Raw genomic sequence first — 27959 nt, 5'->3', positions numbered from 1 at the left:
GGGAATCTACACTAATGCCGCGTTCACACGGGCAAACATGTACGATGAAACCGGTCCGCCGGACCGTTTTCACCGTACATGTCTGCCCGGGGATTTCTGTACGATGGCTGTACTAACCATCATACAGAAATCTGCACGCAAACAATACGCGGGGCGTGTCCGCGCCGTCGCCACGATGATGACGCAGCGATGTGGGCGGCCCTGCCAGTTAAATGCTTCCACGCATGCGTCTAAGTCATTCGACGCATGCGAGGGATGGCGGGTGCTCGGACATGTCCAGAAATATTTGCCCGCTGGGAAATGGCCCGGCGGGCAAATGTTTGCTGGAATCCTGCACGCTCGGGCCTACACACGACCGAACATGTCTGCTGAAACTGGTCCGCGGACCAGTTTCAGCAGACATGTTCGGTCGTCTGTACGGGGCCTTAGATGTCATTGTGGATGGTGGATAGGACATTGACATCTCTCTTGTCCCTCCACGGCCAACACTTCCTCATTCCTCATACTTGTACATTCCCCCTTTGTAACCTTGTTGTCACTAAGTTTTGTGGGAAGCCCTTTGTGTTTTTTCTGGTGGTAACGCAGGTCAAGGTTTTTTTCACGGTACAGGTGGCAGAAAAGGGGCAAACTCGTATAATAATTGTTGAGGAAGAGATGTAGCCTTTTTTGAGCAGAAGCTAAGCCAGGTCCCAGACAATATTTTTAGCTGGTTCCAATGTACGTTGGGCACTTAGGGGGCTGGAGCAAGGGAGTCTTTGCCTTTGCATGCACATATCCACTGGTTCTCTCTCACAATTTGTTGAGTGTGTATCAGTACCTGGTTTTCTTACTGGGAATATAAAGTATGAATTGCAGTCGGCCAATGAAGTGGACAAGGGTTTCGTCGACACAAATGTTTTGGTCTGGAACATATATTTCTGCACATATTTCAGAAAAATGGTTTATTAGTGGCCATATTTTATATAATGTATCGTAGCTGGGATCATCTTGGGGAGAATTTGCATATATTTTTTTTATACAATGTTGTATTTAGTGTGTATGATTAGAATACTTGTAGGAAGGGGTCGGGGGGTTGTTACTTCTTAATATCTTTAGCTTTTTCTTTGACGAGAAGATCTTGGAGGTGGCAGAAATATCCTATTATTATGGGGTCCTTATGAGTAAGAACAATAATTTCAAAACATATTAAGCTAACATAATTCTAATGTTAAATGTCTTTTTCAGAATAAATCCAATGATTGATCAATGAGCACCTGGAATCTGTTTTTAGCTTTGGAAGTCTTCATATTAGGATTTGGCAAGGTGTGGGGTGGGAGTGTTGGTTCTGCAGCATTGTATAGGGAAGATGAATACTCCCTTGTGGCAGAAGTTTTCAAAGGAATTTACACAAGGAGGAGGATTTTTTATTAGGTCCTGTAAAGAAAATATCCTTTAAAATGAAGTCAACTTATCACTTAAAATGTGAATTTACTGAGGACATGATCTCATCAACATTAACTAATATTAAAAAACGATTTTAAAATACACCATCAATATGTATTTATTAATATAGCCGGATACATCTATATACAATATATTTGACACTACAAATACATTACACATAGTTTATAAAAAGAACATGTTTAATATTTATCTTCCGGGAAGATGGTGAGTGAAATCTTCCCTCTCTGGAAGAGTGATGGGTGTCTCTGGTATCGGACACTTTAAGATGTTTTGGATACTTTGTCCTCCTCTGGTCACTGTGGTTCCTCCTCACTAAGTGGCTACATTGTTCGGTAGTGATGTAACGGCTGGTGGGAGGAACCACTACACCCAGCAGGGGACAAGGTTTCCAATAAATCAAAATTGTCTGATACCAATGGTATCCAGAGAAAAAGTTAAACTCATCATCCATCAGAGAGGTACGTATTAAATGTTAAAATGTAACATTCTCAATACACTAGCAAAATACTAAAATTGCCAATAATAGAGATAATGCTATAACTACTGGTAACCCAGTGTTGCTCCATACATATTAGTGGATATATGTTTTTGTGTTTAGGTCCGGTCTGAACAGAATTATGTAACCTTTGGGAAAAAATATACAGCCAAGAAGTCCAGAACTTGATGCCATTATAGCAAAAACCTCCACAGCCACCATGTATTTCCCTCTGGTGCTCAGATAGGCCGGGATCATGGCAATCCAGACACTGCAGAACACCAGCATGCTGAAGGTGATGTACTTGGCCTCATTAAAACTGTCCGGTAATGTCCTGGCTAAAAAAGCAATAATGAAACTCACAGCTGCCAGAAGCCCCAGATATCCCAGGACAGAGTAGAAGCCGATAACTGAACCCTCATTACACTGAATGATGATCTTCCCCTGATAAGAGTGAATGTCCCGATCCTGGAAGGGGGGAGAAATAGACAACCAAGTGACACAGATTATGACTTGGACCAGTGAGAAGACACAAATGATAGAATTTGGAAGTTTGGCTCCCATCCATTTCCTCCAATGACTCCCAGGTTTGGTGGCTTTAAAAGCAATACACACCATGATACTCTTGGCAAGTAGAGAAGAGACGGCAACTGAGAAGATGACACCAAAAGAGGTGACACGCAGCATGCAGGTCACATCTACTGGATGGCCGAGGAACAAGAAGACACAGAGGAAGCTCAGCATGATGGAGACCAGGAGAAGATAGCTCAGGTCCCGGTTATTGGCTTTAACAATGGGAGTGTCCTGGTGATGTATAAATATCCCCAATATTAAACCAGTCAGAAGACAACAGAGGATGGAGACAGCTGAAAATACTCCAACAATGGGATCATCAGTGTAGGAGAGAAATTCCACCAATTTTGGAACACACCGATCCTTCATCTCATTTGGGAATGCTTCATCAGGACATTTCATGCAGTTTTCGCTGTCTGCGAAGAACAATACAAACACAATGAACATCGGGGTCAGAGATTCTGAGAAAGAGAATGAACAAACTTAACTTCATTTTGCTGTCAGCATCCATTTTAAATGTATCAGCTTACTTTGTTTTTATACTTCTATTTGATGCTTTTCCACGCCTTAGTCGCACTAGCTATCTAGTTTCTTGTTTATAGGACATATGTGTTTTCCTTGTAATGACGTTAAAATACCTCTAATCACATTCTTGTCCTATATTGTTTTCAGTACATTATGTAAGTAATGTCACATGAACAATCTCGTTGTAATGTGTTGTGTCTGGTTTAGGCTGATCTCTTTGCTACTGTTTTCTACTATATAAACTGTGGAAAAGTACTGTATGAACTAAACTTATGCTCGAAGGTTATTGTATTTGTCTATATAAGCCATGCAATAATACAGCATTATCAGATTACTTTGAGAGACTACACTGTGTCTGTGTCCAGTTATTTTAGTGTGATCTCCAGGCCTGCTGAGATGGAGGAACAACCTGGTCAGATCTCGTAATCTATTGAACCTAGGAAGGGTTCACCCCAAAAACTGGCGTAGTATGGCAGGATGGTCAAGACATCTTTCCGGTAAGTGTTGAATTTATTTTTGCCTTGCCGTGACCTGTGTTTGCGACCATCCTTATTTTTTTGTGTAGGGGATAGACTTTTTAAGTGTTCTAGGAACACATACAGACTCTGGGTGGGTCTGCAGTGCTGAGTGACTGTTAAGGGTCCTGAGAGACCAAAAGGAACTTAAAGGTGTATACACAATAAGCCTGACAGGTTGTCCGATATCTCAGATTACATTTGCTTATCTTTCTATCGCATAGAAGTATAAGGATAATATTGTATAGTAGTATAAGCATATTATTAATGCCTGGTAAGTGCCCGGAGTGTGTTGTTGGACTATTGTTTTGTTATCACGGTAGTAAGACTTATTGGGTAGCCAGCGTACCAGGGGTTATCACTACGGGGTTGGTAAAGGTCCTTTGTTCAGGGAATTTGTTGCTCATCACTACAATATTGCCCCCTTTGTCTGAGGGCTTTATAGTGAGTTGTTGCTGATTGACTAGTTGTTTCAGAGCCGATTTTTCCGGGTCTTATATGTTATCCGGCGTTAGAGCTTGCTTGAGTTCCATGATGTCTTTGGTTGTCATTGCTACAAAGGCATTAAGGTTGGGGTTCAGGGTTAGTGGTGGAAACTTATTTGATTTTCTTTTTAGCGTTGATTTTCCTGAGAGGCCACCTTTAGTTGGAATTAATTGTTCCTCCAAAATCGCATTTTGGATCTAACCTATACCTGTACCCCCCAACCCGCCTGTCCATATATGCACTATCAGTCATGAAGTCCCATTTCTTCTATACCCACCCAGGACCTTTGTTTGCTCCTGGAGGGGATTTATCGGAGGGGATCTACCCTTAGCCCATACACCACTGTCACACCATCTATGGACTTCTCTATCTGTACACTAACGGTATGTGTATTTTAGAACAAACTAGGATGTTTGTAGGTTTGGATGGAGCAGTATATCACCTCTAATATGTGTCCCATGCTGTTGTTTTTATTATATATTTTTAGACTGAGAACCGATACACCATACATCTCTCTGGCCCCTGATGATGGTCTTCTGCTTACCCATAAGACCAGAAATGCGTCGGGCATCCTCCACCATCCCTTGGAGAGTGTTTTTTAATTATGTTTTATAATACACTGTTTGTGTTGTAAAAAAAAAAAAAAACATTCCTCTTTTTTTCTTTTACACTTGGTGCACTTTCATCCCTGGTGCTGTCTATCTGCATACAATTTTGCAATTGCTGTTGTGTACATTTACCTTGACCATTAAGGTTCATTTGTCAACAAGCATCAACCGCATCTTGTTTGGTCTATCTATTAAACTTTTTTGTAACTTTGAGTTTGGCCTTAAAAGTCCTATTTCTGGGGGTATTTCTCTTTTTTTCTGTATAAGTTAATGTGAGGTCCATAAATGCTGACAGTGAGGCTAGGTTCACACTGCTGCGAATTCAAAATCGCGGTAAAATCGCGATTTCGGCCGCGATTTAAGAGACATCTGTGCAGGGTTCAATGTAAATCGCGGCCCGAAATCGCAAAAAGTAGTACAGGAACTACTTTTTGAAATCGGTGCAGCGACGCAGGTGCGGCGTCACACCGATTAGGACAGTGCCATTGCCGACAATTGCCGGCAAATGCCGTCGATTTGAGATGCGATTCGACATGTGAAATCGCATCTCAAATCGTACCAAATCGTACCCAGTGTGAACCTGGGCTAAGGGTCAGTTAATGTTACTGCAAAACAGTCCGGTGGACTTCCGATCAAAAAGACGTGGAACTCACTTTGAGCAGAAGGGTGGCCACAGTGAGGAATGATTATTCTCTCTTATTCTGCTCTCCGTGGCGAGTAATTAGTTGGTGTCTGGCTAAGTCCGATTGATTTTTCTAATACTGCATATAGATGGAGGGGACTTCTCCGAGTACATTCCTGTGATTCCTCTTGGAGGGAATAAGGGAAACATGTTATATGTGACCGGGCTGTTTTAGAATGCCAGAATATTAAAGGAATTTGTGCACTTATTGTTTATATTGCTAGGTAAACATTGGTAGCGTTTCAATTGCAGCAGAAGTGTTAGGTCCCAGAGATCAAGAAAAAAGGGAGGATTGTATCTGTTGCAGCCAAAGACCACCTCCTTATAGCAGCCCCCTGTCAGAGGGTCTGTCTCTGAACAAAAACCACATCCCTTGCAATTATTGACCCTATTGGCATGGGATCGATAATTCAACACAGCTTCAGGATAATGCCTAATTGTCCAGTGAATCTCTTGGTAAGGGACCTATTGGGCAAGTTGAGTATTGCGATGTCTCCTACTTGATGTCAATAACAAAGGAAGGGGGATTGAATGTTCGGTCTAGCAAGATGAGCATTTCTACCTGCTTTCTGACAGAAATAGGACACCCAAGTGAGATAGGGGACAAGGAAAAGAGGCAAGATGAACCGAGACCTCAATGCATGTACAGTAGGACTCATCCAATATACAACCTATAAAGCCACACTAAGATCGGGGGTGGGTCCAATAAGACATAACTGGCAGGATGCCAAGTAGGTATATCTCTTAACAAAAAGTTTATTTAAAAAAATACATTTTTGCACATTGACCCCCACATACTAGGGTATCTCTGTGCAAAATATTGCCATTTGGCAATTTTCGGAGATTTAAAAAAATCATGGCATCTTAAAGGAACATAGCACGTTAACACTTATTAAAGGGTTTGTAAAGGAATTTTTTGTATCTTAATACCTTAATGCAGTGCTGTTTTCATGTCCTCATTGTTCGTTTTTGCTCTCAAGTTGCTATAATTCTTCTCTGAACTCCACACTTCCTGGTTGTCTATTTCCTGATAACCACAGTACTGGGAGCTTTCTCTCTGTGGTCACTAATCAAGGAGGTGTGATTACTGTGTGTCTAAAACCCCACCGCACCAATCAGTTTCGTTTTCCAAACCATCACTGCCCTGTATTGGCTCTGTGGTTCTGTACATCACAGAAGCAGGAAACAACATGCAAAAACAAAACTAGAAACTGCAGGTACATTATATGATTGATTTGTATCTATTTTTAATAATTTTTTAAAGGAATCATTTAACTATTATGTCTATATACCCTATAAAAAGTCATTTCAGCAAAAAAAAAATTCCTTTACAACTCCTTTAAGCCTAATCTGTGTATTAGCCTAAATCTTCCCCGTCCTTTTGTACTCGCTCTGTTCTCAGGCATAGTCAAAAATATATAATCTATACATTTCCAGAAGAGGGGATACTATAGAGATCACCCTACAACACCTCTATAAACCCTGTAAAGAAAGCAGATGGAACTTACCGCTTTGTACAGGACTTGAGGGAAATTAACAGTTTAGTTATACCTAGAGCACCAATTGTACCTGATGTGCCATGCCACAGCCATACCATTTGGTGCTACCCACTTCACAGCTTTTGGTTTAGCGAATGCGTTTTAGCGTCCTGGTGGACGAGCAGAGGGCATCCCCTTGTGGACACAGCCCATCTTTTCATTTATCCTTAATGGCCGGTGGCTAACCTGGTGGATGATATCCTTAGGGTTATGTACCCTTTGTTGTCTACGCAATTGTGCTCATGACCACATTGCGAGCCCACCTGTGAGACCACACCTACATATAGATCGGTCCTGCTTCAGTAACAGTTGTAACAGTAACTTCTCTGGAGTTACTCTTTGGAGACCGGTCAAATGAAACAGGTTGAGTTTGCACCCAGAAGGAAACTCTGTAATCAGAGTCATTGGATCCTTTGTTCGTGGTCGTTGGATATATTTATATAGATAGTCGAGAGATCGAGGGTTCATTTGAAGGGCCAGAAATTTGTTCTTACTTCGGCAGGTAAATCAATCAAGCAATAAGTTAAATTGATTGGCTGTTTTCAGCCTTCCAGGTTCTTTCTGAGGTAGCCATACTAACATTTAAACCAATGCGTGCAAAGCACAATGGATTAAACTCACATATGGCAGCAGACCAAGGATGCTGTATTACAGCCCCGGACACTTGGTGGGTCTGTGAAACTCACAGATTCCACCCTAATTCTGGCCCAGTATAGCTGGGATTAATAATTCAACTTTAAGGACCCCAGAACGAGAAGAACAAGTGGTCCACAGGGGGCAACTTCTTATGAAACAAGACTTTGGAATCAATGTGATCTTTTATGTCTGCCAGCCATTCTGACCCCTCCACAGCCATATTCCAGCTTGACACATGGAACGTGTCTTCAGTCAAAAGCAGTTATGGCTGCCCTAGTAAACGAACATGGGATAGAGACAGGGTTCACCACAGTTGGTTTTATAATATACCACTTCTTGTTTTACCTGTTACCAAAAGGTGTTACCAAGGGCTCAACATCCCTTCCGGCGATTACAAAAAGATATATCTGGATGCCCGAGTAGATCGGTATCTGAAAATGCTATGGTTGTAGCGCCCAGACTTGGCCTCCCTGATTGTGTAGGATTTTTTTTTTATATGTATGCAAGGGACAATTTTAAGACTATGGCAGGTGTCCTCGCCAAGGCGGAGAATAGCGCGATGTAGGGTTTTTTCCAAAAGATGGTCCCAGTTCAAGTTCAAGGCATGCCTGCGTGCCTCCGAGCATTAGCATTCTGTGTCGATGGTAGTCGGGATGGCAACATCATTTACCCTGGGCAGACCTACTACTTTACCCAACACTCGCAATGCGACAATGTTATTTAAAATATTCACACCCAACACATGTCTGCTCAGAGATTGGGTGGATATGGAGATAAAATCCAAAACTATACACATCAGACCAAGCCCAATTTGAATGCCTTTTTAGGATTAAATAGGAGAACAGGGTGAGGGAGTACCACAACATAACTGTATACACATTGCTCAACGGGACACTTCTCCCAGGTCATTTATGACTTCCACTGTTTTATCTGATGTACACAAGGGTTTTGTAGATTCTGCTGTTATTAGAGTGCATTTGCAGATTCAGCTGCTAGAGTAGCGAGCAAGTACTAATACCTGAAATAGCACTGCTAGATCATACATTATTAGACCTTCAGACATGCCACTGACCAGGATAATAGGGATGGGAAAGGCCGAAAGTGGACTTTTCCTCAAAGAGAGGAAACCATGTATCCCCACAGCAAGTGCTCCCCTATTCTGTGAAGTCCTTCTTAAGGATTTTTATATTGCAGGACTACCCAAATTGGTCAGAGGTTATGTTGCACGGTGTATTACCTAATAATCCATAACTGCTTTTAACTGCTTCTGCTTGCAAGTGTTGATTTGTTTCCCTCTTTTCTCTGACACTTTTTAAACAGCTTTTTTTTTCTTTCTGCTAATTAAGGGGAGTGGTTAATTGTTCACAGGTGAGTATATAAGTGTCTGTAAAAACTCCCATAGGAGATGGCTCCCTGCTCATGGTGGCTCACATGTGGATTTTGAACTAAAGTGGATGAGTTAAAAACCAGGAGTTGAAAACAGGAGTTAAGGCAGGAGTCTTCTAAACTGTAAGTAACATCTTAAACTTCATACAAGTAATTATATTGTAATTATATTGTAACTGGGAAATGAGTGCTAGCAGGGTTGAAGGTTTTTCTCAGTGCACAGTGTGCCACGTGTATGCAAGATTGGTGCAACAGCTCCAGGATGGATACCGCTGTGACAGATGTGAGCAGGTTGCCCTTCTGGAAGCTTGAATTAGAGATCTGGAGGAGCAAGTTGCAACACTGGGTAGAAAGGACAACCTTGAAAGGGGTCCTCTGCTCACTGAGCAGGTGGTCAGTAAGGTTGGGTGGAGGGTCAAGTCAGAATTATCAGATAGGAAGATGGGTTAATGTAGTTAGAGGGAGTGGAAGGGGCTTGCAGAAAAGGAAGGCCAGTCCTGTATTTGTGCATCAAAACAAATTTGTCAAGTTGGGTGAAGATGTGGAGGTGGCAAACACAGAGGTGGCAGCCCTAGATGTTACTGCTACCCTTAACAGCCGGGAGAGCAACCCATCTAGTAGAGGTGGGGAGGGGAGTGCAGGTAGGCCTAGACAGTTGGTGGTAATAGGGGATTCTATAATCAGAAGGACTGATAGAATAATTTGTCGCCAGGATCGCCTCAACCGAATGGTTTGCTGTCTCCCTGGTGCCAGGGTTCAGCATGTGGTGGACCGGGTGGATAAATTACTAGGAGGGGCTCTGCATGACCCAACTGTCTTGGTCCACGTTGGAACCAATGACAGTATACATGGAAGGTGGAGGCTCCTTAACTACTTAAGGACCGCCTCCTGCACATTTACGTTGGCAGAATGGCACGGCTGGGCATATGCACGTATAGGTACGTCCTGTGCTAGTACCTAGCCAAAGCTCCGGGACCGTGGGACCCGCGGACCCGATCGCTGCTGGAGTCCCGCGATCGGCCCCTGGAGCTGAAGAACGGGGAGGGCTGTGTGTAAACACAGCTTCCCCGTTCTTCACTGTGGCGGCATCATCGATCGTGTGATCCCTTTTATAGGGATACACAATCGATGATGTCACACCTACAGCCACACCCCCCTACAGTTGTAAACACACTTCAGGTCACACATAACCCCATCAGCGCCCCCTTGTGGTTAACTCCCAAACTGCAATTGTCATTTTCACAGTAAACAATGCATTTTAAATGCATTTTTTGCTGTAAAAATTACAATGGTCCCAAAAATGTGTCAAAATTGTCCGAAGTGTCCGCCATAATGTCGCAATCACGAAACAAAATCACTGATCGCCGCCATTAGTAGTAAAAAAAAAAAAATCAGAAAAATGCAATAAAACTATCCCCAATTTTGTAAACACTATACATTTTGCACAAACCAACCGACAAACACTTATTGCAATTTTTTTTTACCAAAAATAGGTAGAAGAATACGTATCGGCCTAAACTGAGGATTTTATATATATATATATATATATATATATATATATATATATATTTTATTTTTTTATTTTTTTTTGTGGGGATATTTATTATAGCAAAAAGTTAAAAATATTGCATTTTTTTCAAAATTGTCGCTCTATTTTTGTTTATAGAGCGAAAAATAAAAACCACAGAGGTCATCAAATACCACCAAAAGAAAGCTCTATTTGTGGGGAAAAAAAAGACGCCAATTTTGTTTGAGATCCATGTCGCACGACCGCGAAATTGTCAGTTAAAGCAACGCAGTGCCGAATAGCAAAACCTGGCCGGGTCCTTTAGCTGCCTAAAGGTCCGGGTCTTGAGTGGTTAAGAATCAATTAAAAGAACTAGGCTGCAAGATGAAGGGAAGGACCTCCAAGTTGATATTCTCTGAAATATTGCCTGTGCCATGCGCAACACAGGAAAGGCAGGGGGAGATTAGAGAGCTGAATGCATGGCTAAAGACACGGGGCAGATTCATGTACAATTGCGCCTCTTTGGACCGGCGTAGAGCATCTTTTTTACACTACGCCGGACCAGCGCCGAGAGGCAGGTAGTTGATTCATGAATTTTGCAGGAGGCCGTTACGCAGCAGGCTGGGCAGAGTCGGCTCATAAACGAAAGCCTGCAGGACGTTGTGGGTAACGGGGCAGCCCTTCTGTCCTGTCTGGGGGACCTGCAGGCCACCACATCTGACCTGGTCTCAGAGGTCCGGAGCCTGGCAGGTGCTGTCAGAGAGGAGGGGAGGCTGACACGGCGCCAGCAGCGCAGCACTACCACCCGCCGGCTGCGGATGCAGGCTGCAACCAATAGATACCTCCACCGGCTAGCCGTGGCAATGGAGGGCAGGCAGGCAGCTATGGAGAGACTGGGGGAGGTTCCACCACCAGCCCCCCCAGCTCCACCAGCCCCCCCAGCTCCACCAGCCCCCCCAGCCCCGGCTCGCCCCAGGCAACTGCGCACCAGGAGCCTAGGGACAAGAAAGAGCCCACGACAGGGCCGTTGATATTTTTGCTATTAATTTTATCCTCAGGTTATGAGTTTTTTTTCCTAAGTTATTACTCAGGTTATGAGTTTTTTTCCTAAGTTATTACTTGGGTTATGATTTTTTTTTTAAATCCCTGCACACGGGGAGTAGTGCAGGCTTCAGTGTGAATGGTGTGTGAATGTGGGGGGGTGACACTCCTGCCATTAAGGTTTGTCACCCTCAGTCGTTGGGGAGAAGTGATCCCCACGACCCGTGTGAAAGGTGTATGAATGTACAGCAACATAATTGGAGCCTTGGCGCAGCGTTGCTGCTCCCTAGTACCATGGGGGGTACTTCGGTCTAATCCAATTCAATGTGGATGTGGGGTGTATGTGCTAGGGACCACAGTGGTGTGCATGCATGCATTCTCATTGTGACATGATTAATGTGTGTGTTTAACGTGAAAAGAAGCGTTCCACGAGGCGTCTCCTGACTGCTCTTCCCTCAGCAGATGGGGTAGCCTCTGGCAGGGGGGGGATTATGTGGTTGGGGGGTCAGGTCATCACGTAGCTCAATCTGCAGGCCCCTTCTCACTGCGAAGTTGTGCAGAATGCAACATGCACCGATTATCTGGCACACAAAGTTTGGGGAATACATCAGGGTACCCCCAGACTTATCCAGGCATCGGAAACGGGACTTCAGGAGGCCAAATGTGTGTTCCACCACTCCACGGGTACGTATGTGTGCTTCATTGTATCTTCTCTCTCCTGGGGTTTGGGGGTTCCGAAATGGAGTCATAAGATGGGGTCCAAGTGCATATGCAGAGTCACCTGGAAGGGAAAAGACAGGAGGATGTTAGTCATGCATGTGCCCCTCGTGATGTCTGCATCATGGGGGGGGCAGTCATACCTGACACCCATGTCACTCACCAACCAGCCAGCTGTCCCCATACACGTTCTGTTCAAATTCTGTTGGGATGTTGCTTTGACGGTATATGAAGCTGTCATGGCTGGACCCGGGGTGTTTGGCATGGACGTGCCATATGAGGCCTTGGGCATCGACTATCACCTGTACATTGATTGAGTGCCAGTGCTTCCTATTGCAGTATATGTGCTCTGTGTCATGGGGGGGCTGTAGTGCCACATGTGTGCAATCAATGGCCCCCACAGTGCGTGGGAATCTGGCAATTGTGTAGAAATCTGTCATTGTCTTCTGCCGCTGGACCTCCTGGGTGGGTTTGATGAAGTGGTGGGACATGCGTCTCAGGATTTCAGGGATAACCTGGTGCACACATCTGCTCATGGCGGATTGTGACATCCCAGCTGACAATCCACATGTTCTTTGAAAAGATCCAGTGGCAAGAAAATGCAGTGTTGCCAGGACCTTGACCAGTGGCTGCACTGCATGTGTGCGGTGTGTCTTGCTGGTGATGTCATCCTGCAGGGTTCTGGTTATTTCCATGATGGCTTCACGGCTGAATCTGTAGATGCGATACACCTCTGCTTCCCCCATGGCAAAGACGTCAATGCGTGTGCGGAATATCCTCTCCTGTACCCTCCTACGTGCCCGTCGACGCAGTAGTGCTATGACCACGGCTGCCCCTGGCATGTTGGAACACAGATGTGTTGTCCAGCAAGTGTGGTTGCTCAGGTCGTCTGTAGCGGTGCTGCTTTAGCTGCTCTCCAGCTGACCTGTGCAAGTCTGTTGCAAAGTTACCCCTGTTTTATGACGGGTAACTTAGCGCCGGAATTTCCAGTTACGCGCATCCGGAGTAGCCTGCGCCGGTCATTCGTAATTTGGTGAATCGGCCCATTTCCCTCATTTGCATATTTAAAACACAAAAACCATGGCCGCGCTAGATCCAACCAGCGTAAATATGCACCAACGCCGCACCGGCGTTGAAATGTTACACCGAGACGAATAAGTCTATTTTGAGGCGTAATATGGTTCTCTGGGTACGGCACAGAGATACGACGGCGCAAATTTGCACTTACGCCGCGCATCTCAAGATACACCGTCGTAAGTGCTACATGAATCTGCCCCACGGTGTAGGAAGGAGGGATTTGGGTTTCTAGAGCACTGGGCTGACTTTTCATTGGGGTGCAACCTATATGCTAAAGACGGTTTGCACTTGAATGGAAGGAGGTCTGCTGTGCTGGGGGAGAGGTTTATGGGAATGCTGGAGGAGTATTTAAACTAGACTTGAGGGGGCATGGTGAACTAGAATTACATCAGGCACACAGGTCAGTTAGGGGTAGATGGGGGGAGGGTTATGGCAGGTGACAAGAAAGTTCCCATGTTGCAAACAGCCATTGGAAATTATAGTGCCATTTGTACTACTAAAAATTATATGAAAAACACCAGAGAAAAATGTAACAATACAATTAGGTTTTTGATCACCAATGCCAGAAGTCTGCCAAACAAAACAGGTGAGTTGGAAGCTCTGGTGCATGAGGAGAGCTATGATGTAATCGGTATTGCTGAAACTTGGCTTCAATCCTTACATGACTGGGCAATTAATATTCCTGGCTATGCTCTCTTTCGGAATAACAGGGTAAAAAGGAAAGGTGGAGGGGTCTGTCTCTATGAGAGAAGTGATCTCAAAGCAAGCGTGAAAGAGGACCTGGTTGATGGAGAGTGTGATGAGGCTGAAGCATTATGGGTGGAACTGCATACAGATGTGCGTAGTTCAAAGTTAATCATTGGAGTTTGTTATAGACCACCCAATGTTAATGAGGAGGTGGAGACTCAGCTCCTTGCACAGATGGAAAGGGCTGCAAGGGCTGGGACGGTGATAATAATGGGGGATTTTAACTACCCAGAAATTTACTGGAATAATGGAACTGCTGGGACAGTTAAAGGACAAAAATTTAAAAACCTATTGCAGGACAATTTTATGGTGCAGTTTATTGAAGCCCCAACTAGGAATGATGCTCTGTTGGACCTGATAATCTCAAACCATGCAGAGCTTATTACTAATGTTCAGATAAAGGAACACCTGGGTAGCAGTGATCATAACATGATTTTATTTGATGTTAACTATAAGCAAGAAATACATACAGGAAAGATAAAAACACAACATTTCAAGAGAGCAAATTTCCAAGGATTCTCTCCTGGACTGGGAGGGAATATTGGCATTAATGAACACAGAACAGAAATGGGAATTCTTCAAAAAGACTGTTTGGAACCTCACTGCAAAGTATATTCCCATGGGCAATAAGTTTAAAAGGCTAAAGATAAAACCTATGTGGCTCACGGTCAAAGTTAAAAAATGAGGTTTAATGTTGATAAATGTAAAGTTATGCACATGGGGGTTAAGAATATGCATGCATCATACATGCTAGGGGGAGTACAACTGGGGGGATCTGTAGTGGAGAAGGATCTGGGGGTTTTAGTTGATCATAAGCTCAATAATGGCATGCAATGCCAAGCTGCGATTTCCAAAGCGAGCAAAGTCCTTTCTTGTATTAAGAGAGGTATGGACTCCAGACAGAGAGATATCATTTTGCCCCCTTGTACAAATAATTAGTAAGACCTCATCTGGAATATGCAGTTCAGTTTTGGTCACCAGTTTTCAAAAAGGATATCGGAGAACTGGAGAAAGTGGAAAGAAGGGCAACCAAACTGATAAGAGGCATTGAGGAGCTCAGCTATGAGGAAAGATTAGAGGAACTGAATGCATTCACTCTTGAGAAGAGGAGAATAAGGGGGGATATGATCAACATGTACAAATATATACAGTAGGTGACCGCGATATTGTGTCAATCTCTCTCCCTTTCTCGGCAAGATTGACCACCTACAAGCCCTGTCGCAGGAGCCAGCACTGAGCCGGCTCGCCGCAATGGGAAAAAGCCATCATAGAAGCGACGGGAATCTGACTTGGATTCCCGCCAATTATAGCCGCTGCGTTTGGTATGAATCATGAGGGGGAACTCCACGCCAAATTTGAAATAAAAAAACGGCATGGGTTCCCCCCCAGGGGCATACCAGGCCCTTAGGTCTGGTATGGATTGTAAGGAGAACCCCCTATGCTGAAAAAACGGCATGGGGGTTCTCCCACAATCCATACCAGACCTGTATCCAAGCACGCTGGCCGGTCAGGAAAGGAGTGGGGATGAGAGAGTGCCCCCCGTTTCTGAACCATACCAGGCCGCATGCCCTCAACATGGGGGGGTTGGGTGCTCTTGGGCAGGGGGCCTGATCAATGTATAAATGACACTGACATTGTGCCTGTCTACAGACTCTGTTGATAGGTTTATGTAGCGGGTATAATGCCGCGTACACACGATCATTTTTCGGCATTGGAAAAAAACTTTGTTTTTCAGCATGTCCAAAAAAATGACATTTTTCAAACTTCATCAATAAAAACGACGTTGCCCACACACCATAGTTTTTAAAAAATGATGAAAAAAGCGCGGTGACGTACAACACGTATGACGGCACTCTAAAAGGGAAGTTCTATTCGCCTTTGGACTGCTTTAATTGATTCCGTGTTAGTAAAAGACGATTTGCGCTTTTCTGTCTGTTTCAGCGTGATGAATGTGCTTACTCCATTATGAACGGTAGTTTTACCTGAACGAGCGCTCCCATCTCATAACTTGCTTCTGAGCATGCGCAGGTTTAAAACGTTGTTTTAGTCCACACACGATCATTTTTTACTCCCCGAAAAATTACATTTTTTAAAACAACGTTAAAAAATGCAGCATGTTCGAATAAATTTTTTGTCATTTTTCAGAAGCCGAAAAACGATGTGAAGTGTGTACGTGGCATTACCCTTTCAATGTAATACAACGACTACGATTGCTGATCATGAAGGATCTCAGCTCCCTCCAGTGGCTGAGTTGGGTTACAGCCACCTGTTGATTACATTCTGTTCTGGTACCGCAGTGAATGTTGGGGAATTGAGTTCAGTAGGAGAAGAGACTCCATTTGCACTGGCCTGTAATGAACTTCATTACCCAGAGAGCAGGTGTGCAACCCCAAGATTCTTTGCCTTCCGCACCGCCTGCAGGGGGAGGTAATTTAAGGGAGAGGACGTGTTTGGCGCTCTCTCACGGGACCGCCTCTTCAACCCAGGAGGACACTGCAGGATAAGGTGACCAGATTTTTTTAATTAAATCCGGAGACATATTTTTTTTTATACTAGTAATGGCGGCAATTAGCGACTCTCTGCCCGTCGCCGCCCGCCTCACAGCCTGTCAAGTCTTACTCTCCGGGCCCCCGGCTACTACTGGGTGGGGAGTTGGGGAAGATCACTCCGCCAGGGAAGGCAACAAGATAAGCAGGCAGGCGGCTGGCTGGGACTTGAGCCAAGGCAGAAGAACATGCGAGCGGAGCTGAATGGGCATGCACCCGAAACTGAAGAAATAGTCCCTCCTCTCCGACCAGCACATGATCATCAGAAAGGGACACAGATAATGGAAAAAATAGACCCCCTAAGATAGTAGGAGCGGGGGGGGGGTGTAATTCAGAATTGAATTTTTATTTTATTTTGCACTGACTGTCTTTGAAATCGCTCCAGCCCCTGTTCAAATCCAATCCGGGGACAAAACCGTGGACAGACTTGGTCTGGGGACAGTGTCCTCAATCCGGGGACTGTCCCCTGAAACCGGGGATGTCTGGTCACCCTACAGCAGGAGTCTCTCCATGGGTAGTAGGCCGCAGTTGAGGTCTACATACGCCCGGGCGGAGCAGCTTTGAGACAGAGAGACGGAGCTTCTACTGGAGCCATCGGACGAGATCCCAGTAACCCTGCGACCTGTCTGAGGACCGGAGTCTGCTGATCGACTGGACGGTGTGCCATAGAGGGACAAGGCCTAAGCCAGTTGGGTGAGACGAGCACTTGCCTGAAAGTACTGTTTGTTTGTGGAAGGGCAGATCGACGACATCCATTTTATTGGGTTGACTATCTAGGAAACTTTATCAGTTTACTATAAAATTACTGGATTACAAGTTGTTCTTAGCGCACCACCACATGCCAACGAACAAGTGCACAAACTGTTAGCAGGAGACTGTATTGTAGTTTGGTCTGGGACCCCAGGCCATCCTAATTAGTTATAGCTATAACGCCCAAGGTCTATCTGTTTAGAGTTGTATATTCATTATATTGGTTGCATTGCTCGCTGGCCAAGTAATCAGTTCTACTACTTTAATACGTTATACTTAATCCGTTCTACTGTTTTATATTGTATTGTAGAGAGGCAAGAGCTGGGTGAGGTTTGGCAAGAGGGTGTTTCAATATACACATTTTGTTGAAGGAGACCCCTTTGCTGTGAGCTCACACAGGTCTATCTGATGTTGCAGCCTAGCTTCTGCCAAAACTTTAATATTGTCACTGATACTGCAGGGATCTGCAAATAGAGTATCACTGTTTTACTCATGTTCTTTTGTTCTTCTTTAAGTAAAACATTCATGTGGCTATCTTGAAGTCTGAGTGCAGCCTATCTTTTATACTGCAAGATCCCTCCACTTAAGGTAATCCCTTTTATTGCATAATCTGTTGCTGTGCAATGGGATATTGTGTTCCTCACAAGCTACTGAGGTCCACAACTATCAACTATTGCCAGGTTTGTCACGGGAGGGTTTTGAGCCACTTTAGGGGTTAATCACTGAGCGTAGACCCAAAACAATCCAGCAGCTCCTCCGGGGGTAGTGCTACATTTACATTTATCAAAATTAATCAGTCCTAGATCAGCAGCTATCAAGCCCCTCATGCTGATGTAACTGATTGAATTTTCTAGGGATCTGGGATCCCCTGAAGACTGCCTATCCTATTCCTGAATCTTCATTATGCTAGCTTCCAACAGTATTTTTGGTTTAGGACACCACCAACACCTACGGCCAAATTGTTCTTTCTGCACCTGTTTAACAGGTGCATGTAATTTCAATTATGTTCAATAATTTTTAAAGGAGAAGTTCAGCCTGAGATTTTTAGGCTGGGTTTCTCCTCTGGGTCACATGAGTGCAATTTGTTTTGCACTCCTGTGACCCGTTTTCAACAGAGAGTGGTCTCACGTCTGCTCTCTGCTGAAGTCACGGCCATCAGTTGAGGCACCACGTCATCCCAACTTCCAAAGTCCTGATCTGCCAGCTGCCTTGATTGATGGCAGTCTCAGCGTCTCAGCGAGCCTCTGAGACACTGAGACGGCCGTTCCCTGCCCTTCCACAGCTCATCCCTCCAATGAGCGTGGAACAGTCAGAGCAAGAGAAATGCTGACTGAAAGGCAGCATCTCTCTGCTCGGGGAGGAGTGAGAACCGAGCCATCGGCGGTGTTCGTGGCTTGGTTCTCAGTGCAGAGATGCCGGGGGACAGCTGCAGCATCGGTCTGATACTCCATCCACATAGGTAAGTATGATTATAAAACCAAAAATCAAAAACATACTTCTCTTTTAACAGCTGGGACTGTTCCTGTGCCCAACAGGAGTAACTGTGCAGGGTTTCAGTGTTCAGTCCCACATGGGGACAAGGTGCTTTGGGATGGGGGGGACAAGTGGGGTGGAGCAGAGACAGGCTGCATCCCCAGGTAAGGGTCTGGTGTGGATTTTGGGGGGACCCCACACATTTTTTTTTTACATTCAGCGTTTTTTTTTTTTTTTCTATATTATTTACAGCCACTTTTTTTATCATTCATCTGTCAGCGGGAAAACCCATTGACAGCTGATGAATCATCGATTGTTATGGAAATGAGGCCTGATGCGGTTCAAGAGGGGGGTGCTCTCTCGGATGTTCCGAGGCTGTTCCGGATGTTCCGTGGCTTTTTGAATTTGCCGCGGACACCCCAAATTGTTCACTGTTCGGCGAACGGGCAAACAGGCAATGTTCGACTCGAACAGATAGCCCATCCCTACTGTCTAGCCATTGTACAACACTTACACTTATTGTCCCTCAAATAACATACAATAATATTTATTGTGAGATTAAAACTTCCTCATCTCTCCCTCTCTCCCTGTTACATCTCCATCTTGCCAACCTCCCCTGAACAATAACTCCTGCCCCTCCAGCCGCTGAACAATATTTGTGGCTATTGGGGTTGACTTACTAACGGGAAATAAATAGTGCACTTTACAAAGTGCAGTTGCACTCTTCAAGAGTAGTAGCCCCAGAGCCTAGTAAATGATCAGAAGCTCTGCTGACTTCCATCATCCAATCATGTGCTAGCAAAGTGATGTTTTTTATTTTGCTTGCATTTGATTGGATATTATTTACAAAGTGAAGCTTCACTTCATTTACTAAGCTTTGGAACAACTGCACTTGTGACTGCACTTTGCAAAATGCAAAGCCTGTTTGCCTTTAGTAAATTAACTCCATTGCCCCTCAAAGTAATACACTCTAATTTATATTTCAAGATAAAACCTGCCTTGTCTCTTCCACTGTTATTTCGGCCTTACTAAACTGCTTACATGTTACCCAGTCAGTGAACAATATTTGTTGCTTTTGTTCGGTCTCTTTCTATTTGCTGTCTTTTCAAATGCTCTTTTACTGTCCTCACACTAGCCAGTTTATACCAAACACATACCCGAAGCCTATATTTTGGTAATAGTTGTGGACACCTGGATAAAAGGGGGTTTAGTGAGTGTGGGGTTGTGACTTTGAAGTTATTTTGTGCTCTCTGTTTTGACATTTTTTTTTTTAATTAAAGTTAAATCATTACAATAAAGTAATAAATGTATATATTACAATAAATAAATATCAAAGATTAAGCTACAAAGGTTGAGTTAAACAAAGGACAAAAAAAAATGTTGAAACTTACAACGTCTATATAATAAGTTAAAACAATTATACCCAGTTAAAGTGTAAGTAACCCCCCCCCCCTATCATTTTCAGCCAAGGAAGCTGTCATCTCTCTTAAAACTACAACTGCCATTTTGCTGCACATGTAATCAGTTATGACACCAGCCATTGGATGTTTTGACAGTTTGGTTGAGAGCACAACCAATGTGAGTGTTACATTTCCTACACGTGCCGGAAATGAATTTTTTAAACTAGTAAATGGATGGAATTACTTCCACTTTACCATACTCATAATTAATGTTAACAGAGAAAAGGTAGGATGGTGCAAAATTCAATCGGGCATAGTCTCTAAAAAGTCCAATAATATAAAAAGGACAGGTGACACAGTCTGTAAGGGTGCGCACTAGCGGCAGCTACCATGAAAGCAGAAGCAAACTCTGAAAGATACAATGGTGAGAAGCAAGGCGCACCGGACTAAGTTCAGTATAATACGTGTAATTTATTAAGACAACATAGACAGTCAAATGGCTACTCACAGGGCAAAGGCACGAGTGGGCATGTAAACATAAAAGGGTCCGGGGTCACTGTGTGGTCCATAGGATGGATGGCTTTGTCCCAGAGAATCAGGCAGCAATTAGGGTGTCTGCAGGGGAATCCTGAAGCTGGCGGGCAGTCACGCCGTGTAGTTGCAGCAACCTCCGAAGTGCCAGGACCGGAACCGGAAGTGCACCTCAGCGTGGAGCGCAGCGTCAACCGGAAGTGACGTAGGGTGATTCGGGCCAATGAGATAACGCATTCACAGCTTCCGTTGTTTGAAACAGTGGGCACTGTGAAACACGTTATCTCATTGGCCCGAATCACCTCTGGTTGAAGCTGCGCTCCACGCTAAGGCGCACTTCCGTGCCACTGGTATGGACTTTATGGAAAGTTCTAAATCTCAAGCCTCGTATATGCAACCGGTTTTCTCGGCAAAAACCAGCAAGAAAACTGCTTCTTGCCGAGATTACCGTTTGTGTGTACGAGGCTTTCAGGTTTTTCTTCAGGAAATCTGGCCAGAATCTCGACCTGCTCGAGAGAACCTGCTCTCTCTTTTTTCTCGTCGAGATTCTTGTCGGCCTGTTTCCCGACAGGAAACCTGAGAGTGTGTATACTTACCTGTCACCATGGCTACCCGCGCATGCTCGAAATGACTTTGACGCATGCACGGTAGCTTCCACGGCATAGGTAGGATGAAGCAAGATGGCGGCGACGGCATTGAATGTGACGAGCGCATGCTCGTCATACGCGATGACGTCACCGCGTTTTTTCCTTTCAAGAGAACCGAGGTTCTTTTGAAACCAGAGTCTGTACACTCGGGCAGCAAGAGATTCTTGCCAAGAATCTCATCAGGAAAAACAACGTTTTTATCCATGATAAGATTCTTGCCCGTGTGCACAGGGCCTCAGTGCTAGGATCTTAACCTGATAAGAACCCAGTGGATGGTCTGTAGTTAGTTTGAATTCTATCTCTACATAAATGAAAGTTTCCCTCAATAGTCCAAAAACTTGTGGATACAAGTAGTATTACACCCTCCCATATTATGGTTATTTCCTGCACCACTAGAGTATGACATATTTTGCTGTCATATTTTCAGTGTAAAGTTATAAAACATTAATAAATAAAACTTTATATAAAAAAGGCATACCTGTCGTATTAGATATCTGTCCTTCTGAACATGGGACACAGCCATAGCAGCAAGAGTGGATAGACGATCCTTGCTTTTTTCTGGATCCCGGCAAACAAGTGTCTGCACACCGAGATTCCAGCTTCTAAAGGGAAGTGAAAAAAATTAAAATGAAGTCTACTTGTGTGAAACAACATTGAAGATTAGATAAGAGTGTGTTGCAAAACTCCATCTCCTTATCCATTGCTTCCATTTCACTTTAACCACTTAAGGACCCCTTCACGCCGATATACGTTGGCAGAATAGCACGGCTGGGCACAATCACATACCTGTACGTCCTCTTTAAGTGCCCAGCCATCGAGTCGCGACCCGGTCCGAAGCTCCGTGACCGTGGGACCCGATCGCCGCCGGTGTCCCGCGATTGGTTACTGGAGCTGAAGAATGGGGAGAGGTGTGTGTAAACACACCTTCCCCGTTCTTCTGTGTGATCGTCTGTTCCCTGATATATGCAAAGATGATCACTGACGTCACACGTCCAGCCCTGCCCCCTACAGTTAGAAACACATATGAGGTCACACTTAACCCCTACAGTGCCCCCTAGTGGTTAACTCCTAAACTGCAATTGCCATTTTCACAATAATCAGTGCATTTTTATAGCACTTTTCGCTGTGAAAATGACAATGGTCCCAAAAATGTGTCAAAATTGTCCGATGTGTCCGCCATAATGTTGCAGTCACGAAAAAAAACACTAATCGCCGCCATTAGTAGTACAAAAATATAGATATTAATAAAAATGCCATAAAACTATCGCTATAAATTTTGCGCAAACCAATCGATTTTTACCAAAAATAGGTAGAAGAATATGTATCGGCCTAAATCGAGGAAAACATTTTTTTGTATATATTTTTGGGGATATTTATTATAGCAAAAAGTAAAACATATTGAATTTTTTTCAAAATGTATGCTCTATTTTTGTTTATAGCTAAAAAAAATAAAAACCGCAGAGGTGATCAAATACCACCAAAAGAAAGCTCTATTTGTGGGAAAAAAAGGACGCCAATTTTGTTTGGGAGCCACGTCGCACGACCGCGCAATTGTCAGTTAAAGCGACGCAGTGCCGAATCGCAAAAAGGGGCAAGGTCCTTAACCTGCATAATGGTCCGGGTCTTAAGTGGTTAAAGTGCGTGCAAACCTAAAATCGATTTATCGGTAGAGTTGCCAACATGCCTTACTGTGTACAGTCTGGGGATCCTGCCAGGGACAACACTTCTATATTTCAAGCTGACAACACGTACGCCTCGTACACACGACCGGTTTTCCCCGATGAGAAAACTGCCATTTTTTAGATTGGTCAGGGAAACCGGTCGTGTGTATGCTCCATAGCAGTGTTCCCAATGAGAAAACTGCCCACAAAAAAAAAATTCGAACCTGCTCTAATTTTTCCTGTCGTGTTTCCAGTCAGTCTTTTTTTCGTTGTGAAAAACGCTTGTGTGTAGGCTTTTCCGAGGCAAAAAAAAAACGTGAATGCTCAGACTCAAGTATGAGACGAGAGCGCTCGGTATGGCAAAACTAACGTTTGTAATGGATATAGCACATTTGTCATGCTGTAACAGACTGAAAAGCACGAATCGTCTCTCACCAAACTTTTACTGACACGAGGATCAGTAAAAGCCGGCCAAGGGGTGGCACTGTTTGAATGGAACGTCCCCTTTATAGTGCCGTCGTACGTGTTGGATGCCACCGGGCTATGGTCAAGCGTTTTTGAATGTGTGTATGCATGGCAGGCTTGAGAGGAATCACGTTGGGAAAATCGTTGGGTTTTGGCATGCCAGGAAAACTGGTCGTGTGTACAGGGCATAAGCCACTGGCCCACACTGGAGGAGGACTCATGGCAGGCTGACAATGTTGCTGCTAATACTGGGGCAGTTGTTTAGTGTTGTCAGCCTGCTACAGGAAGTGCTGTGACTGGTGTGATCATTGAGTAAGAAACTGCAAAGGATTCAAAAATAATGAATTGCTTAAGAGCACTGAATACAGTGAGCCGTAATGCTGAACATACTGGGAAACAGTCAACAGCAAAAAATCATCCCCGTATGGGTGGCTGGCATCGTGGCACAGACAGCACCAGGGCCGGACTGGGAATGAAAATCAGCCCTGGAAATAATTTCATACCAGCCCCATAACATTATTATACCAGCCCCACAGCATAACGTCAGAGAGAGAGAGGGGGGTGCAATGCTCTGCAGGCCAAAACAACTATAAATGCACATTTATTTTTACCTTAAAAATAAAAAATGAATAAAAAATCCACGAGAGAGAGAGAGACAGAAAGGGGACTGCAATGGTGAGAGAGAGGGTGCATTGCTCTGTAGGCCAAAACAATTATAAACACAAATTTTTACCTGAAAAAAAAAGTTTGATTTAAAAAAAAAAAAAGAAATCCACGAGAGAGAGCCAAAGAGGGGCTGCAATGGTGAGAGAGAAAGGGAGGTGCAATGCTCTGCAGGCCAAAACAAATTATAAATGCACATTTTTATTTAAAAATAAATCCATGAGAGAGCAAGAGGGGCCGGGGTGCCATGGTGAGAGAGAGAAAGAGGGGTGCCATGGTGAGAGAGAAAGGGGGGTGCAACAGTGAGAGAGAGGGTGCGTAACGGGGAGAGAGAGGGTGCTCAACGGTGAGAGAGAGGGTGCTCAACAGTGAGAGAGAGGGTGCGCAGCGATGAGAGAGGGTGCGCAGCGGTGAGAGAGAGGGTGCGCACCGGTGAGAGAGAGGGTGCGCACCGGTGAGAGAGAGGGTGCGCAGCGGTGAGAGAGAGGGTGCGCACCGGTGAGAGAGAGGGTGCGCACCGGTGAGAGAGAGGGTGCGCACCGGTGAGAGAGAGGGTGCGCAACGGTGTGAGAGAGAGAGAGGGTGCAACGGTGTGAGAGAGAGAGAGAGGGTGCAACGGTGTGAGAGAGAGAGAGAGAGAGTGCAACGGTAAGGGGGAGGTTGCAACGGTGAGTGGGAGGGTGCAACGGTGAGTGGGAGCGTGCAACGGTGAGTGGGAGCGTTCAACGGTGAGTGGGAGCGTGCAACGGTGAGAGAGAGAGTGAGAGTGCAACGGTGAGAGAGTGCAACGGTGAGAGAGAGAGAGTGAGAGAGTGCAACGGTAAGAGAGAGTGAGAGAGTGCAACAGTGAGAGAGTGCAACGGTGAGAGAGAGAGAGTGAGAGAGTGCAACGGTAAGAGAGAGTGAGAGAGTGCAACAGTGAGAGAGAGAGAGAGTGAGAGTGCAACGGTGAGAGAGAGAGCAACGGTGAGAGAGAGTGAGAGAGTGCACCGGTGAGAGAGAGTGAGAGAGTGCAACGGTGAGAGAGTGAGAGAGTGCAACGGTGAGAGAGAGAGAGTGAGAGAGTGCAACGGTGAGAGAGTGCAACGGTGAGAGAGTGCAACGGTGAGAGAGAGAGTGCAATGGTGAGAGAGAGAGCAACAGTGAGAGAGAGAGTGAAACGGTGAGAGAGAGGGTGCAACGGTAAGGGGGAGGTTGCAACGGTGAGTGGGAGGGTGCAACGGTGAGTGGGAGCGTGCAACGGTGAGTGGGAGCGTGCAACGGTGAGAGAGTGCAACGGTGAGAGAGTGCAACGGTGAGAGAGAGTGAGAGTGCAACGGTAAGAGAGAGTGAGAGAGTGCAACAGTGAGAGAGTGCAACGGTGAGAGAGAGAGAGAGAGTGAGAGAGTGCAACAGTGAGAGAGAGAGAGAGTGAGAGTGCAACGGTGAGAGAGTGCAACGGTGAGAGAGAGTGAGAGAGTGCAACGGTGAGAGAGAGTGAGAGAGTGCAACGGTGAGAGAGAGTGAGAGAGTGCAACGGTGAGAGAGAGAGAGTGCAACGGTGAGAGAGTGCAATGGTGAGAGAGAGAGCAACAGTGAGAGAGAGAGTGCAACGGTGAGAGAGAGAGCAACAGTGAGAGAGAGAGTGCAACGGTGAGAGAGAGAGTGCAACGGTGAGAGAGAGAGAGTGCAACGGTGAGAGAGAGAGAGTGAGAGTGCAACGGTGAGAGAGAGAGAGAGAGTGCAACGGTGAGAGAGAGAGAGAGAGAGAGTGCAACGGTGAGAGAGAGAGAGAGAGAGTGCAACGGTGAGAGAGAGAGAGTGCAACGGTGAGAGAGAGAGAGAGTGCAACGGTGAGAGAGAGTGTGCAACGGCGAGAGAGGGGGGTAGCAAAGGTGACAGAGGGGGGGGGGGGTGGTGAACAATGCATGGTGCACCCCCCCCCCCTCTCTGTCACCTTTGCTACCCCTGCAAATTGTAATCTGTATAATAATCTCTCTCTCACCATTGCATGGTGTACCTACCCACCCCCCCTCCTCCCGAGATTATTGTACAGATTACAATTTGCAGGGGTAGCAAAAGCGACAGAGGGGGGGGGCACATGTAGAGAGGAGGAGGGGGGCACCATGCAATGCCTGGTGAGAGAGAGGGAGAGATTGTTATAAAATGACAATATTCAGGGGCAGCAAAAGTAGGTGACACTGACAGAGAGAGGAGAGGGGGGCCCGGAGGGGGGGGGGGTGGGGCTGCTCCGTGCAATGGTTCATTATACTTCGATTGCAATTTATGTGTTCACCTGACCTGAGTTCCTGTGCTCCAACTCCGAGGGCGGCCGACGCCATTCACTCCTCCTGTGCCCTCACTTGTGACCTCCCTGCAGACAGACATAGTGGGCGGGGCTGGCGCCGCACAAGCAGATGGAAGTTGGAAGGGGAGATAGAACAGAAGAGCCACAGCGTTCTGTCGTTCTCCTGCCCGGCTCCTCCCCGCAAGGGTGACATGATCACGCTGATTCCTCCGCAGGCGTAGGATCCGATGAAAAGGAAAGTGTGGCGGCCGCAACCCGCCGGCCCGTCGCTTCTTTTCCTGACATGCATGACAGTGATGACACGGCGACACGGCAATCTATCCCTCCCTGCGTAATTTATAAAGTGCGATGGCCGCGGCTGTGGCGATGGCGGCCGCAGCCCGCCGCTGTGTTAGCTGTAAGCGAGACAAAAGCAGCCTCAGGGCACTGAATGCAGGCGGCCTACCGGGAATTTTCCCGGGATCCCGGTAGGCCAGTCCGGCCCTGGACAGCACCCTCACCCGGGCGCCCTGTGGCGCGGCACTGACACCCCCCTCCGGGAGGCCTGCTTATATTACAATTTGTGCATACAAACAATTATACTTTGTCATCCATCTCCTGTGCAAAAATTATACAGTCATGGCCGAAATTGTAGGCACCCCAGAAATGTTTCCAGAAAATAAAGTATTTCTCACAGAAAAGTATTGCAGTAACACATGTTTTGCTATACACATGTGTATTCCCTTTGTGTGTATTGGAACAAAACAACAAAAGGAGGGGAAAAAAGGAAATTGGGCATAATGTCACACACCAAACTCCAAAAATGGGCTGGTCAAAATTCTTGGCACCCTTAACTTAATATTTGGTTGCACATCCTTTGGAAAAAAACTGAAATCAGTCGCTTCCTATAACCTTTAATAAGCTTCTTACATCTCTCACTGGGAATTTTGGACCACCCTTCCTTTGTAAACTGCTCCAGGTCTCTCTCATTGGAAGATCGCCTTTTCCCAACAGCAATTTTAAGATCTCTCCACAGGTGTTCAATGGGATTTAGATCTAGACTCATTGCTGGCCACTTTAGAACTCTCCAGCGCTTTGTTGCCATCCATTTCTGGGTGCTTTTTGATGCATGTTTGGGGTCATTGCCCTGCTGGAAGACCCAAGATCTCAGACGCAAACCCAGCTTTCTGACACTAGGCTCTACAGTGCGACCCAAAATCCTTTGGTAATCCTCAGATTTCATGATGCCTTGCACACATTCAAGGCACCCAGTGCCAGAGGCAGCAAAAAAAACATCATTGAACCTCCACCATATTTCACAGTAGGTACTGTGTTCTTTTCTCTGTAGGCCTCATTCCATTTTCGGTAAACAGTAGAATGATGTGCTTTACCAAAAAGCTCTATCTTGGTCTCATCTGTCCACAAGACGTTTTCCCAGAAGGATTTTGGCTTACTCAAGTACATTTTGGCAAACTGTAGTCTTGCTTTTTTATGTCTCAGCAGTGGGTCCTCCTGGGTCTCCTGCCATATCGTTTCATTTCATTTAAATGTCGACGGATAGTTCACACTGACACTGATGCTCCCTGAGCCTGCAGGACAGC

At 45.3% G+C, this 27959-nt stretch overlaps 1 protein-coding gene across 1 annotated transcript in view; it reads right to left on the bottom strand.

Moving 5' to 3' along the window:
• Positions 1-1491: 1491 nt before the first annotated feature.
• Positions 1492-27959, bottom strand: part of LOC120925126 (vomeronasal type-2 receptor 26-like) — an 86856-nt gene continuing 60388 nt past the window's right edge. Inside the window, exons 5-6 of the mRNA XM_040336001.1 lie at positions 21782-21905; positions 1492-2907 (exon numbers count right to left, since the gene is read on the bottom strand). Coding sequence (XP_040191935.1) covers positions 2015-2907; positions 21782-21905 — 1017 coding nt within the window. The 3' untranslated portion in view covers positions 1492-2014. The remainder of the gene's footprint in view (positions 2908-21781; positions 21906-27959) is intronic.

Source organism: Rana temporaria, chromosome 1, assembly GCF_905171775.1.
Source record: "Rana temporaria chromosome 1, aRanTem1.1, whole genome shotgun sequence".
Taxonomy (NCBI): Eukaryota; Metazoa; Chordata; class Amphibia; order Anura; family Ranidae; genus Rana; species Rana temporaria.
This window is presented reverse-complemented; position numbering and strand designations above follow the sequence as displayed.